Genomic DNA, 15,480 nt, shown 5'->3' on the forward strand with positions numbered 1-15,480 from the left:
GAAAAACAAAAAAAAAAACGTATATATATAAAGAAAAAATGAACGAGAAAACTTATGATAACCGCATTAACAACGAGGTTTCATATCGTACACACGATCCTTTACATGTGGCCACAATTCTTAATTCGTAATCATCATACTCAATAGTATATAAAGTTTATTTACATCGTTTTTTTTTCCTCCCATTTTCACACGTTCGCGGCACAATGTCGCTGACGATTCGTTGAATATATCACATTTTCAATTTTTCATTCTCATTCTAGACTTGATACAAATTTTTTCCCTTGACAATATATATCTAGCCGGTGGGTTCGAATTTGATTAAAATTCATTTATTTAAGGTTGTGTGTTTTGTTGATTATTTCTGTGAATTTTTATCTGAAGGGTTGAACTGAAGTAGGAATTCGATTATATCTAAACCCAGTGAAAATATCTTCGTTATCATCGTAAACATCTAACTGAAATATTAATGATTCGTCATTTTGGTTTTTTCATGCATATCTAGTTTTTTCTTTTCGAAATGGGTTCGTCGAAGAATATTCAACGATTAGCAGCGTTGCGTGGACCTCTGTAGGTGACATTGCCGAATAATTGATCGATCGATCAGTATCAGATATTCTACCTTATCGACGTGAACGCGATCGGATTATCAAAGACTGTTTAAATCGTTACATATTACCACAGATCACAAGTATTTATATAATTATTATTATTACCATACTTATAGCTTATAAAGCTTACATTAAAAAGTATATAATTAAATGATCCAGATTATGTGTACACGTCATAAATACCCCTAGATCGTGCCTCTAGGCAGTTAGATCACAAATTTAAACTATGCGAGTAGCTTTCGAACTTAAGATATACTATTTACACACAATCATCAATTTGTTCTTTCTATTTCTTTTATCTCATAAAAAAAAAAAATCCGAATACTGATAAGGGAATAGCTGTGAATATTTCTTTAGTAAAATTCAAACTTAGTTTTATTAGAGATTGTATGATTCTTACCGATTTCATATTGGCCAATTTTCTTTTAAGTTTCCGAAGTTTCTAGGACGAACAATTTTATCATCTGAACGGTTCAGCTGAGACTTTTGGAATTGGGAATAATCGAAGACTCAAATTCGTTTCACATCACGTACAGTCATTCGGTATCTTTCCACGAAACGATGGAATATGAAGTCCCGTTTCTTAACGTCTTCAAATAATTTCACATTTGTTATCTATACACGCGCTAAAATTGACAATGTAGCTATTTCATGCATTGCAATCCCGCCACGGTGTTAATCGACTGGTGTAACAAAGATGAATGGTTTATGCTGTTTAACGAATATTTTTCTTGCAGAATTCGGAGTGTAAAACATTCCAAAAACTGTTGTAAAAATAACGTGCAATTAATCGGTATGTAAACATTTAAACTTTGTAAAAGATCTGGAAACAAAAATTCAATCACTCACCACAACTGGAGAATAGGAAAATCAAAACTACGCAAATTTTTTTTCTGTTGCAGGAATTCATGCTAGAAAGTTTTTAAATATTTATGATTTGGTCTTTGGAGAGAAGAATAAAAAAAAAAATTATAACAACTAAAGAGATTTAAAAAAGACTGTAGTGCCATTAAAGAAAACAAAATATATCTCACAAAGTAAATACATCAGAAGGTCAATCTTTTCTAAAGAAAAAATTAATTTTGAAAATCATTCTCAAATAAAGGTCGATAAAAAGAACTTTATTATCTTCTGTAAATTGCGCAATGCTGTTATATTATTATCCGATAAAATTCCGAATGTTGAGAAAAAAAATTACACGCCTATATTTATAGAAGAATAGTTGTTTCGAATTTTTCAAATCTACTTTACCACGATTAAAATTTTCTTGTTTCATCGGTGAGAACTCAGTCGGTAATGCGGAAAATAGTAAAACGAACTTTCTGCAATGGCGGATGGCGCCAAATTTGTATGGAAAACAAAGCTGGGTTCGATTTAGGTTACCAGAATGGGTCTTTCGTGATTAAATTTGCTCTTTACACCCGAAAATATTCTGCGATTAACAAAGCGTACAATTCAGACTGGGAAGTATTTAATGTAAATCGACTTGAGGTCCGAGTACACCGTGAATATGAATTCGTGAAATTCTAACTATAGCGAATAATAGGTCTATAAGGAAGGGTGAGAGGGGAAATTGGAACTGTTGAAATTAGGGTGGTAAAAATAATAAAAATCAATGTGATAATTGAACCAACAAAATAAATATAATATATTGACATTTGACACACGCCTCATACTGACCGATCCGCAGCTCTGAGCCGACGTGATTCATATAAATCCGAGTGCTCTACGATTAATGCATCTACAAAAAGTACACACGATTCCCAAATTACCCAGACTAACAAGTGAGTCTTGTGCAAATTGTCGAGCACCAAGAAATACGTCAACTTGGCTGTTTTAAAACCGAAGCGCAGTGGAATGATCCGAGATTTATACACTTTTCTTTAATTTTTTAAAATCTTTTCTGTATTTCTAAACCGATATCTAGGTATTATTTGGTTGAAGGAGACCAGAATAAGCAATACAATATATTTGGTTCAACTATGCATTATATATATATATATATATATAATAAACACGGCAAGCGCATAACAGAATGTAAGTCGTGCTTGTTTTTTCTTTTATTTTTCTTCAATACACCATCATAATGATGATTCTGGCGAATTAACTGCGACGGACTGAATATACAAGCCTATTGATTATTAATGTATTTTGATTATTGGTTAATTTTTGTCTTCTAACAATAGGCGAATCGTGTTTTGATATACTACATATATTCCGGATATTCCACTGCCCGACATATACATATAATTATATTATCTATATAATATATAGAGGTACAAGCATCAAATGCTATACATGAAAAAAAAAAGTAATAAACATTCTACAAAACAGAAAATAAAACAAATAACTTTTAGTTATGCGAATAATAATAATAATAATAATAATAATAATAATAATAATAATAATAATAACAACAATAATAATAGTTTTGACGAAATGTAATTGGCTAATAATGTCCAAACGAATAATGTATACATTGTAGAACTATATTCATAACGAATATTGCAGCAAAGACGAGAAAAAAAAAACACGTAACGTGTAAACAAATGGATAATACATAACGTACAAAGAATTGTAAATTTCACTAGATTCTTTAGAAAAAAAAAATCTCTCTAGCTGCTTCGATGTTTGACCAAGACGTAAGATAATCAATTTCACACGTACCTATAAATTTATATTATATATGTATAATAATAATAATAGCTTATGAAATATGAAACAATTGGTAACAAGAATTCAACGCCATACTCAATATTTTCATCCTACAATAATGGTAATAATAATAACAATGACATATGTAATTAATAAAGTTATGTAATAATTGAAAATAATAATAATAGTAATAATAATAATAATAATAAAGTAATAATAATATGGATATGAATAGTACTGAAATAATATTACAGAGTTCAATGCATAAGATTAGAATATTAATAATAATAATGTGGGGTTTCATTTCAGTTATGTTTGCTGTTTAGTTTTGTTTTGTTCTTAAGCGACCGAAACAAGCGTATAATATTATAAATCAACGTCATTAGAATCGTCGCGATGTTCTATGCAAAACACACACAATTTATTTATAATACGATAAAGGAATGAATAAATTTTACTTTCAGGAACAAAAATTCGATTTTGTTTGCTACATTTATAAGAAATTCTTTGCTAGCTTAAGAGAGAAAGAAAAAAAAAAAAAGAAAAAGGGGAAACAGAAATGAAAAAGGGACAAAGAAGATGAAGATCATGGACTCGCATATACATACATATACATATAGGAGGTACGTTTAAAAAATACAAATTAACTTTTTATTTGCCGATTTTTTCGAGCTGGATAAAATGTTAATCACAAAATGTTGTTAGATCTTATATGGAAGAAAACTGGCAAAAGTATATAAATGTATAAGTATATACAGACGCATGTCCATACATATAAAATTATTAAGTACATTCTTCGTTGATGAATGATTATAGATGGATTTCGCGTCGACGTTAAATAGCGATTTGGATCAAATTTTTTTTTTTTTCTTTTTTCTTTTTTTTCTTGCAAATCCCTCTTTCGTAAATTTTATCAGTATAATTCCGAGTCAAGTGGTTAAATACGACTTCAAAGCTTCATCTCGCCGATTTTCACACATTTGTACATAAAATGTTTCAAAAATTTTCTCACTTCTCCGCAATGACAATGAACAAAACATGTTCGAAACGAGATGACAAGAGGAGAAAAATATGTAGATTGAGGTGCAACGGCTTGATTACAAGTTTGCATTATAATTCTTTCGTAAGTATAGAAATATAGGATAAACATCAATACTAATAACAATAATAACATAAAAATAATAATGATATTGATAATAATAATAATAATAATAATAATAATAATAATAATAATAACAATAATAATAATAACTATAATCGTACGTAGTAATAACGACAAATAATATTTATGATAATGATAATAATAAATTTCTGACTAGGCTCTATTTTGTGTGCTTTGATTGTGTATCAATCGTCATTATATCCATCGCTATTAGACACTCGTACTTGAATTATCGTGAGCTGATTAGTCGTATGTTAACAATTTACATGTAATGCAGTACATCATTTAATAATATAAGTACATCGGTTAAGACACGTCTTTGGTATCTTGCTCGAAGCTTCTCTCAGCCTTCGCCTAGCCGAATATTTATACATGAAATTTAATCCCGCTGCAACCGCGATTGCGATTATAAATGTCACGTTTATCGTAAGATTCGCGTTCTCGATTTTTGTTTTTTTTTCCTTACTATCGATTTTCAGTTAATCTATGGATAATCCGACGAGAGTTTAGAATTTCACGCGCAATTATTACGTTCGTGAGGTGAATGGCAAAAAAAAAAAAAAAAAAAAAAAAAAAAACAACGTCGATAAAAAAGAAAACAACATATTTTGTGTAGCACGAGAATAGAAAGAAAGGAAAAAAAATGCACACTTCAAATTATCGATAAAGCGTAGCGAATTAGATATCAAATCACTGGTAATCAATTTTGTACATTGTAGTTTCGATAACGAGAAGAAAAAAAAAAGGGAGAAATAAAATGTTGACAACGAAACAAATGAAAAGAATAACAAAAAAAAAAAATAGTTTGCACCCAGCCACAAACAGATATTCATGGTGAAATTAGGACCTAACTCTTAAATGCCACACGAGGTCCACTGGACCCCAGACGATTTTTATCGAAAATATTTATATGACCTCGCTCGAAGTGGAATCTGATTTTTTTAGAAGTTTAGATCGAAGTTACACCACGCAATCTTCCAGAAAAATTATTCAAGTACATGTGGAAAAATTTTTATAACAAAGTATTGAAAACTCTCGGAAAAATTCACACATTTTCACCCTAGGGTCCAATGGACCCTTTGAAATATAGACCCTGTCGTAAAATTCTTAGGAATTGTGACAATTAAGGGTTAAGTTTGTCGTTAATGCGCGGCTGCAGCTGTTAGGATATTGCGTTTCTTCTCAAAATACACAAATATGCATACATGGAAATAGAATAACGGTGAAGGGGGAAAAAAAATGTGAAATCAAATATGCCTATTTATATATATACATGTATATGAATTGTATATATTTAAAAGAGAATTACGGTATGTGTGCCAAGACGTATAAAAATCTATAAGGTACAAAAATCGAATCACTTGGTAATACGTAAGGGATCGGAAAAAAAAAATTGATAAAAAAAAAAAAAAGAAAAAAAAAAAGAAAAATGCAAAAAAGAAAGAAGTTGTCAAATGACGAAAAAAGTAGGCAGAAGAAACGATAGACAACTTTGGTAAACTAAGAAATAAAAACAAAATACAATAATAAAATTACCGTGCATAAAGCAAAAGCAAAATGTAAATTATTCATGTTTATAGAATATTAATCAAGCGAATCGCGGCAACACGGCGAGCATGTAATAATATAATACGTCAGTTGAAACGGTAATAAGTTTTTTCTTCATTTTTCCATCAATCGAGTTATGCATGTATAATATAATAATTCCGATTCAATGCTTCAATTTTTGCGAAGTGAGGATGAAAAAATGAGCCCAAAATTGAACCGTTCAAATCAGCCGATAAGTTCATCGGATTTTTTTTTTTTTCAACCATATCAATCGAAATTATTCAATCAAAGTGTGTGAAGTTTGTACAAATAGAACAAGACTGTCTATAATCGTGTTAATACGTATTTTCTTGTTTACTTTTCAATTCTGTTATTTTTTTTTTTTTTGTTGCTGTTATTCTTTCTCGTTTTCCTTGAAAAAACTGAGAGGCATGATATAAAAACCGACTGTCAAACGCATTATATAAACGCACACACCTATATATACATAATATATATATATACATACATATATATATAGATATACGATTACACAATTCTATAGTCGAATATAACAGATGCATGATTTATACCTATAATAGTGTATAAGAATTGTATGTGTATGTATGTATCTATGTAGGTATGTATATGGTACAATCTTATACAAAGTCTTTACAAAAAAGTGTCTCTTATACGTGTATTAATTTTATTACATAACATATGTATACGTGTATATATATATATATATATATATATATATATATATATATATATATATATATATATATATATATATATATATATATATATATATATATATATATATATATTATATATATTATATATTATATGAATGTGTGCGTGTATGTATATATATATACACACACGCGCGCACACTCACACACACACACACACACATGTATTTAAATCATTTTATTTTTTTTTTTTTACTCTCGAAATCATTAATGCACGATGATTTCCATTTATCTATTTATTCTTTTCCTTTTTTTTTATTTCGTTTCCTTTGTATACAAATGTTAGAACGAGATATCCGAGTGCCGCTTTGCAATCACACGCATATACATGTTGTGTATTTTTGTGCATTGGTTATACGTATATATGCAATGTATACACAATAACAATTTTTTCTTCATTAATTTGTCATCACTATTGTTAATTTTCGTCCACGCCTCTTCATACATAATCAATCATTGAACGGGAACAAATTAAACTGTATATGGATAAATATTATATACACAGACATCGTTTTGTCGTTTTCGTTACCGTACGATACAAAGACGTACAGGTAAATCTTCCCTTTTTTCTTCCCCCTTCGACCCCAAAAATATTCAATTCCGATATTAACTTGATAAAAATAAATTTCCAGTCGTAGTTTATAATAACGGTGTACACATAATTTCATGCATGTTTAACAGTAATTGTGTAATAATAATGCTCGTAACATTTTGTGTATGCGTGTGTGTGTGTTTAGTATTCGTTTCTCGTACATCGTTTCGAATATGTACGTATTTTCCTCGCGTATATAATAACCACACATATTTACAACGAACATAATCAATATTATATTACACGTTATCTGTTTTGTAGTTTGTTTTCAGTGTAGTTGTGCGAAAAAATTTTTTTTAATCCGCGTTTCGTGCAGAATAACATTCATAAACACACGTACTATTTATATATAAAAATTTGTTTATACACGTATATACGTATATGCACGTACAAATATGCAAGTTTTGTAGAAAAAGATTAGGATCATTTATAATGATATCCTATGATATACCGAAAAAGAGGATACTTTTATATTTTTTCATTTCAATTTTTCTCACTTCGCTCACGTTTCCTCATAATTGCGCATTTAACTGCGGATTTAGTACCTCGTTTTATTTTACAGCGATAATATTACACGAACAATCATACCAAACAGAAATGTGTATTCTTCATCTATCACTCGAATAATTAACTACATAATAATATAATGGCGAGGGTGACAGGTGCATGGTGAAGTGCAAGTTGTTACAATGTGGGTGAATTTGGGACTTTGGAATATGGAAAAGGTGGGAACGAGTTATTAAAATGAATTCATATATCGAGCGAGGGACGATGAGAGCGAGTTTCGATATATATATATATATATATATATGTATAGGTTTTTGAGGGTTTTGTGTATGTGTGCGTATGTGATTGCGTGTATATATATACATATATATATATATTATGTATAGGCACCGACACATATACGAGACTGACTGAGAAACTGATCGTGACTGACTGAGACGGACATGGCGCGGCGACTCCGGTCGAATATATGGTCACATGGTCACATGGTCACAGGCCACCTGCTGGCACACAAACAACACGCGGACATGTTAGTCACCACCACACTGAATAAACAACCTTACCTCCGCTCCGAGCCGGCCCAAAAATTCTCCGATCTTTCACGAAAATTTGTAAAACCGCCTCGCAGCCGCAAGAATTTCATTCATTTAATTTATCAGGATAAAGAAGCGCACGCCTTTGAGGCGTCAGCTGACACCTGGTGCAGCCGCCATGTTGGACTTCCGTGCTGAAATACGGGACCTCTCACGAACCTTTGAAACTGAATAACGATTCGAATAATCGCTCGAATCTATCGGAACTCGGTGCACATGTTCCCTCGTTTCTACAGAATACTGTTCGACTTTATTCGACGTGAATTGACGTTCGGAAGTTGATGAAATTCTCGCCAAAATAACAGCTCGCGATCGTCGGATGGTCGACGATTTTTATCCAATGTACCGAAGTGTAAAACGAAGAAATTACTCGATGATTCAATTTTTTGTCGATGGAGATATAAAGAGATTTGTTATATTGTAATTTTCAATGCTATTTCGCGAGTTGTGAAAGATCAGTGACGATGAGAACGGCTCGCGCGTTGGATTTAAATTTGAGAGGTACTCTTGCAAGGCATCGCACCATCTTCAAAACTCTCGCTTTGAGAGAAAATATCGAAAAGGTATCGGGATCCGATAAAATAGGGTCGAATGAAAAGCTGTTCGTTTTGAGTTAATTACTTCGCCGTCATCACAGAATCGCAGAAAAATTTTCCGCAGTTATCTTTGCTTTGATTTCGTGACAATAAGTTGAATGACGTCGAAAAAAGTGGCAAGAAAACCCTTTAAATGTTAAATACGATTGCGTGATTCTGAGTTGATAGTCTTTTGCCAAAAGATAGCGTACTCTGGCATGTTGGATCCCAATATGGTATGATTTTAAGACTTTTCTCATTCGATACTCTTCGACAATAAAAATAGACGAATTGCAAGTTTTTGGTCCTTTGATGGGCGATGTCCGTGGTCCAACACCACCCCTCCGTTTGACGGTGTTAGTTCTAACTAATAAAGCTTCACAGCGTAATTAATTAACCCGTTAGGTGAAAGAAAATAACATAATAATACAATAATAGTAAGAATAATGATGATAATAAAAACAGTAGTAGTAGAAATAATAATAAGAATAACGATAATAATCACGTGACAAGTGTATATAACAAACAGTCTTTTGAGTTTGTACTCTGATATTATGCCGCATGGCAGTGCACTAGCTCCTAAAACGAGCCGAAATATAAAACACTGAAAGCACGTATTAAGTTAGAACACAGATATCAAAGCCTTGCGAGTTTTCCCTTCAATTCAAGATGTTACCTGCGTATGTATAACATCTTCCATATAATGGCATAAATATTGTATGGTTTTCAACTGCGAGAATACTCGCAAGGCGTATTATAGGTACAGTTATGCAGGGAGGAATGGTGTTTTTTTCATCTCTCTCCTTTTCTTCACTTTCAATATATATATATATATATATATATATATTATACATAATAATAATATATATATATATATATTATAAGAATACATTAAATAAATATATACATATATAAATATGTATATTTATATAATATTAAATAATCTGCAGTGTAAATATGAAATAAATAAATAATTTTACATACTTGAATTATAACGAGTATTCGAGCCAATAACGTACTTTTTAAGCTCATTCCGTCAAGAACTAGTGCATAATTATTATCAATCATAATCTGATAATGTAGATGTATATATATGTAGTATGTACGCACATTTCCTTTGATTTTTATATAATTTGGTAACGAGCGTGTCATGATAAAGTGTGATGCATGAATATTCGTATTACGTGTATGATTCGCAGGAACTCAAGCTTTGTTGGCACGAAGGGTGAGAAAATTGTCAACGATAAAACGGAAACAAAATAAAAAGTAAATAACAACAAATCATTGGTAAAAATTATTTCAGGACTAGTACGCGTTATTTATCGAGAGAAAGAGGAAAAAAATTAATGAGCAAATAAAAGAATACAAAGATAAAGCTGTGAAAATAATAGTAATGATAATAATACTTTGTACAAAGGTGACATAACTAAGTGCATATCACTTTATAGGTACATGAAGTTCTCCACACATTTTAAGAGCGTGATAAATTAAGCTCTTAAGAAAACGTTAATGACGACACGCAACTACGACATAATACAGTTAAACGTTACAAAAAAAAAAAAAAAAACTGTATGTGTCTTTGTATGGGAAGAAAAAAAAAATATATATATATATATATATACGTAATTTACAAAAAGACAAAAAGAATTCAACAAATCAACATTGAAGAACGAAAAATCATACGTATAATGTTACATGTATATAATGTGAATTCGTGTGCATGCTAAATGTATATACAATATACGTATATATTCAGCATAAAATGAAAACTGTTCTGTTTTTATGCGTAATGCATGTAACGAGTATTATATTAAACGTTTATGTAAATATTTATAAAATAACAATATCTTCACGCGTGTAAAAAGTTTTAAATAATCGTAAACGCGCATGTAAATTTATTCGCAATTTATTCAAATACTAATTAGACAAAAATAGCGTCTGTTGCGTTTTAAAAATCAGGAAACCAAAAATGAGAAAAAAAAAAATTCGAATTTAGAAATTGAAGAGATTTTCTTTATGATAATTGAACATTTATATATAAATACATATATATCCTAACGACCTCGATTCTAATAAAGTTCTATTAATTGTCTCTGATATATCACAGCAACGATAATACGGTTTGTAATTTCCCTAGTTCGTTTTTCGTACAAACGATGACTAATATCATTTAGGAGATAAAAGGGATTAGCTATACAACTGTAAATATTTCTACGGGTTTGGAAAAATAATTTACCATGTATAATAAATAATGTCTTTGGAAACGTACTAGACTATTCTAAACCCAGAGTTTATACCGGCTAATAGTATAAGATATGAGAAGTAAAATAACGAGATGGAAGTCCAGAAGATGTTTCCCCACTCATACAATACAACTCGCGTGTTTATTTTCAGCTTTGCAATGTTTCAATTTTTTTTATTGATATACCGCTTTTGTAAACAGGTAAAATTCTCAACATCTTTGATAAATTCAAAGATGATTTTAAACGAAAGGAGTAGAAAATGAAAAATTTGGTCATTTTTCACGATTAACATGAATTGAAATATTATGAATTGAACATGCGTATTGAAAACCGTAAAAGAAAAATGCAGACTCTGGCGGAAATTTTCCTCTCCGATTCGCAAAAGTTTGAGAATAACGTAAAGCCAAATGATCTCAGAATATTTTCGAATTTTTTGAAATTTCCATTGCAACTAATTTCAACGTTTCGTGGTTATCTGATTGTGATCTTTTTTTTTCATTTTTGCAAAAGCGAAATGGCCTGAGAAGTCTCACGAAAAATTTCCCGCCAGATGAATTGATGAAAATATTTCTTTCCGTTCGCTTCAACCTTTTCAAAGTTAACCTAAAATGATTCTGTAAGCGTTTGCTTGTTACTATATTGATTGTTCAGTCAGAATTTTCTTTTAGAAAGTTGTCGTTAATGGCTCGGGACTTGTTCCGATATTTTTCTCGTGTTTTGATGGGTGATTTGTGTTGTAGCGGAAGGTACCTACGATAATCGACGACGGTTAGTAAGGCCTCGACGCTTCCTTCGACCGTTTCAGCTGTACTTTAAGTCGCTTGGTGCCGATCTGGAAGCCGTTCATCGCCTGAATGGCCGCCTGGGCACTCGCCGCGTTGTCGTAGGACACGAAGCCTGAAATTAACAGTAATTGTTATCATTCACATCGGGCGATTCAAACCTTCCCGCTTTGTAGCAACCCTGGCAAACATGGCGCCTGTTGGAGCGATCAGCTGATCGCTTCCGGCTGAGTCCGCGTGAATCAGGCATCAGAAAGTGCCGTGAAATGTGCCAAGTTTTAGTTTCGTTGCGGAGAATCGATCGGGAGCAAAAGATTACGAGAGAAACGAGTTTTAAATCTAAATATGGAACTTACCGAAACATTTGCTCAGGTTTGTCTGCTTGTCAATGAAAACTTTCGCCGAAACAACGTTGCCGAACGGTAGAAAAGTAGATGCGAGATCGGTATCGCTAAATTCTTGGGGAAGGTGGTAAATGAATAGGTTTCCTCCCTCAGGGCCTTCGATCTGTTTCCCGGCGGGACCGGAAGTGGAATTCTGAGCTGCCGCTGCCGCGGCGGCCGCAGCTGCAGCGGCGCCGGTGAATGCCGGAAACCCTGGAAAATGAAAAACGGTTAAAGGGTTGGAAAATGCTGAAGAATAGCTATTTTCGTATCAAGGGCGTAACGTTTTACACCCTAGTGCGATCCGCTGCACGTAAGTCGGTGTGATTGCATGAGGGTGTGCAGTGTCATGTCCGTGATGCAAGCAATATTTTTCGTCCCGGGTAGGCATAAAACGGAATTTCAAGATCAGGGTGCGGGCGTAAAATCTCGTTTTTGACCTACTATGACGAAAAATTTCTTTCATTCCAGATTCGCTCTTTAATCTTGCGAAGCGTGCTGATTAGCTATTACACCATAATCATAACTATCAACCAGCCGAATGAGGTATCAAACAAATAATATTATCACATGCTGAAAATTACTAACGAGAAAATTTTTATATGCATTATTATTATTTTTATTATTATTATTAAAATCACTATGATTATTCATACACACATAATAAAGTAAGAGTCAGAAAAATTACACAACTGCTTGGCTTTTTAACTTAGTGATTTGTTTATTGTTTTTTTTTTTTTTTTTTTTTTAAGAAAAAGTCGTATATCATAAGTATAGTCAATGCATCGGCTGTTTCACAAATGCGTTTATCCAACATCTGTTTAAACTTGTTAGATATTTTTTCTACGAATCGATCACTGTCACACTTTTGGCCCAAGTGCCTGGCTAGGTTTTCAGTAAATGTATCTTTGCGCGTCACAAGATCGGCGCCGCAGTGTCTAGAGTATAATTTGTATGTCACTCGTCGAGTCAAGTTGTATCAAATTCTGGTTTGACACAGTAAGTCGTTATTATGCAGAAATTAATCAAATTTAATCTTCTAAAGTCGACGAAAGAAAACGCGGAAACAAAAATCTAATTCCGATGTCAACATTTTGTCACTTGGTCGAACTCCATGCCTCGTAAAAAAGAAAAAAAAAAGAAAAACCTTCGACTCTATCTAACCGAGAAAAAAAATATTCAGAATATCGAAGATACCTTGACTGTGGCTGAATGACAAAATTATTTCTAGAACATCGAGATACATAAATCAAGAAATCGATGGTTGGAAATGATGTTGATCAATAACTCAGATCTAGGTAGATCATTATAATATATTGCGCAGCGAGTAAGCAAAAGTGACGATTCTGGTTGTGAGTGAGCATGAAGTTAGTCGGATATCACACGTACTCAGAATCGTCATTGCCCACGAGTTAGACAAAATATTTTTCTCAATACAAATGTAAAATTAGGCGATCGGCCGCATTTCTTAATTAATTATCTGTTATAGTAAAAAATAACAAGATACACGACGAGTTAGCGGTGGGAGCGAGAGGGAAGTTAGGGACAGTTGCGGGGGGTGGCATGCAGGAGGCAGAGCAAATTTAGATTGAAGATAAAAAAAAAACCCGAGTTTCTTTTCAAAATTAAACTTTACAACAATCTCAATTCTTGTACAGAAGAATAATAAATTTGTGTTTTATATTCTACTTCATTCTCTGTATTTCTATAATTCATTTTTATTTCCGGCATTTTATTTAGTTATTTATTTTGTTATTCTGAGTCATTTTTAACTGCAACTTATGCGGACCGTTTTTTTTTTTTTTTTTTTTAATTTCACGTTATTTCCGTACATTATTTACTTTAGTAGATAATCGGAAATATTTTTGTTTTTTCCACGCCAAGAAATGATTATACGCTGCCTCATATTTTTCTCGGGATTTTTCCGGAATCAGATTATTTTTGATATTCTTAGCCGCGTCTAAGATTTTAGTCGGGAGTGAAGTATACCTCCAAGTCCCTCATCCGAAGCATTTTTTTTCACCGCAAGAAAACACTTGAATATAATGCAGGAGAAAAAATGCAGCCAATGAGTACACGAAAATTGTATAACCTCAAACACGGTCTTACATACAGGTCTGGAAACTCGCTCGAAATTTCAATGGTGGGGGTGTCCTCTTACGTTTCGCCTAGTGAACACGAGTGTCGCTGCTATCGAGGGATTCAGGCTGTGTGAGAGAGACGGAAACAGGTTTCAAGACCACGGACGGTCAAGAACCTGTTTCCGTCTCTCTCGCACAGTCTGAATCCCTCGATAGCAGCGACACTCGTGGTCACTACGCGAAATGGCCGGTGCTTCAACCACCAGAGTTTCCAACCTGTATGTAAGATCGTGACCGTGACCCCGATTGACGGCGCTGACATCTTGAGCACAATGAAGAAGCTGCCGCTATTTGTGAGACACATTCACGAGACGGGTGGTAGAGGGCGCCACTGTATGGAGGATATTTGCTACATTAGTGGGCAAGAACACTTTTTGTTGTCCAGTGGAAAAATGGTTTACAATTTCGCAACGCGCACGTCATTCGTTGAGAAATGGTTTGTTTTGTCTATTTTCAGCAGGTGGCCAAATTCGCTTATTTTTACATTAGATTTGGGAAAAATATTTCCCGGGATTATTACTAATACGGCATGGGGAAACTAATTTCCTTTAAAATATGTCCAATCGAAAATTTGTTTGAACGGTATTTGTACTACACATTTCACTAATAACTCTAGCTCACACATGAAAATTAGAATGTAAAAAAAAAAAAAGCCATGTATGAAATAAAATAATAAATTCAATCGCGTCAGGCAAAAATAAAGATGACGACAAGTTGCGACGACGTAGGCGTAAAAAAAGAAAATAAGAAATGAGAGGAAAAAAAATAATGGCAACTACGGTCATTTGATGAAATTACTCACTATGCAACTCTTTCTTTTCCACTGTCACCGTTGTCTTTCCAATGAGAGCTTTAATTCGAAATATTCTCATCAGATCTCGGAATGCATGTATTATTCTATCATTTTCATTATTATAAGATGAGTCTTATATCGATTTGAAGAGACATACATTT

The 15,480-nt window shown here is 32.6% G+C and overlaps 1 protein-coding gene across 11 annotated transcripts in view; it reads right to left on the bottom strand.

Annotated features, from left to right (window-relative positions):
- LOC107217046 (CUGBP Elav-like family member 2) overlaps positions 1–15,480 on the bottom strand; it is a 373,474-nt gene that overhangs the window by 2,611 nt on the left and 355,383 nt on the right. For 9 of the 11 annotated variants that reach the window (XM_046730073.1, XM_046730081.1, XM_046730074.1 and 6 more), the window contains 3 exons: positions 12,359–12,598; positions 11,975–12,117; positions 6,841–8,312 (listed from right to left, as the gene is read on the bottom strand). In XM_046730073.1, coding sequence (XP_046586029.1) covers positions 11,990–12,117; positions 12,359–12,598 — 368 coding nt within the window. In that variant the 3' untranslated portion in view covers positions 6,841–8,312; positions 11,975–11,989. Of the gene's footprint in view, positions 1–6,840; positions 8,313–11,974; positions 12,118–12,358; positions 12,599–15,480 lie in introns of those variants that run through there. The other 2 variants (XM_046730071.1, XM_046730072.1) reach the window with 2 other exon arrangements.

The sequence above is a fragment of the Neodiprion lecontei genome, chromosome 2 (assembly GCF_021901455.1).
Source record: "Neodiprion lecontei isolate iyNeoLeco1 chromosome 2, iyNeoLeco1.1, whole genome shotgun sequence".
In the NCBI taxonomy this organism is placed as follows: domain Eukaryota; kingdom Metazoa; phylum Arthropoda; class Insecta; order Hymenoptera; family Diprionidae; genus Neodiprion; species Neodiprion lecontei.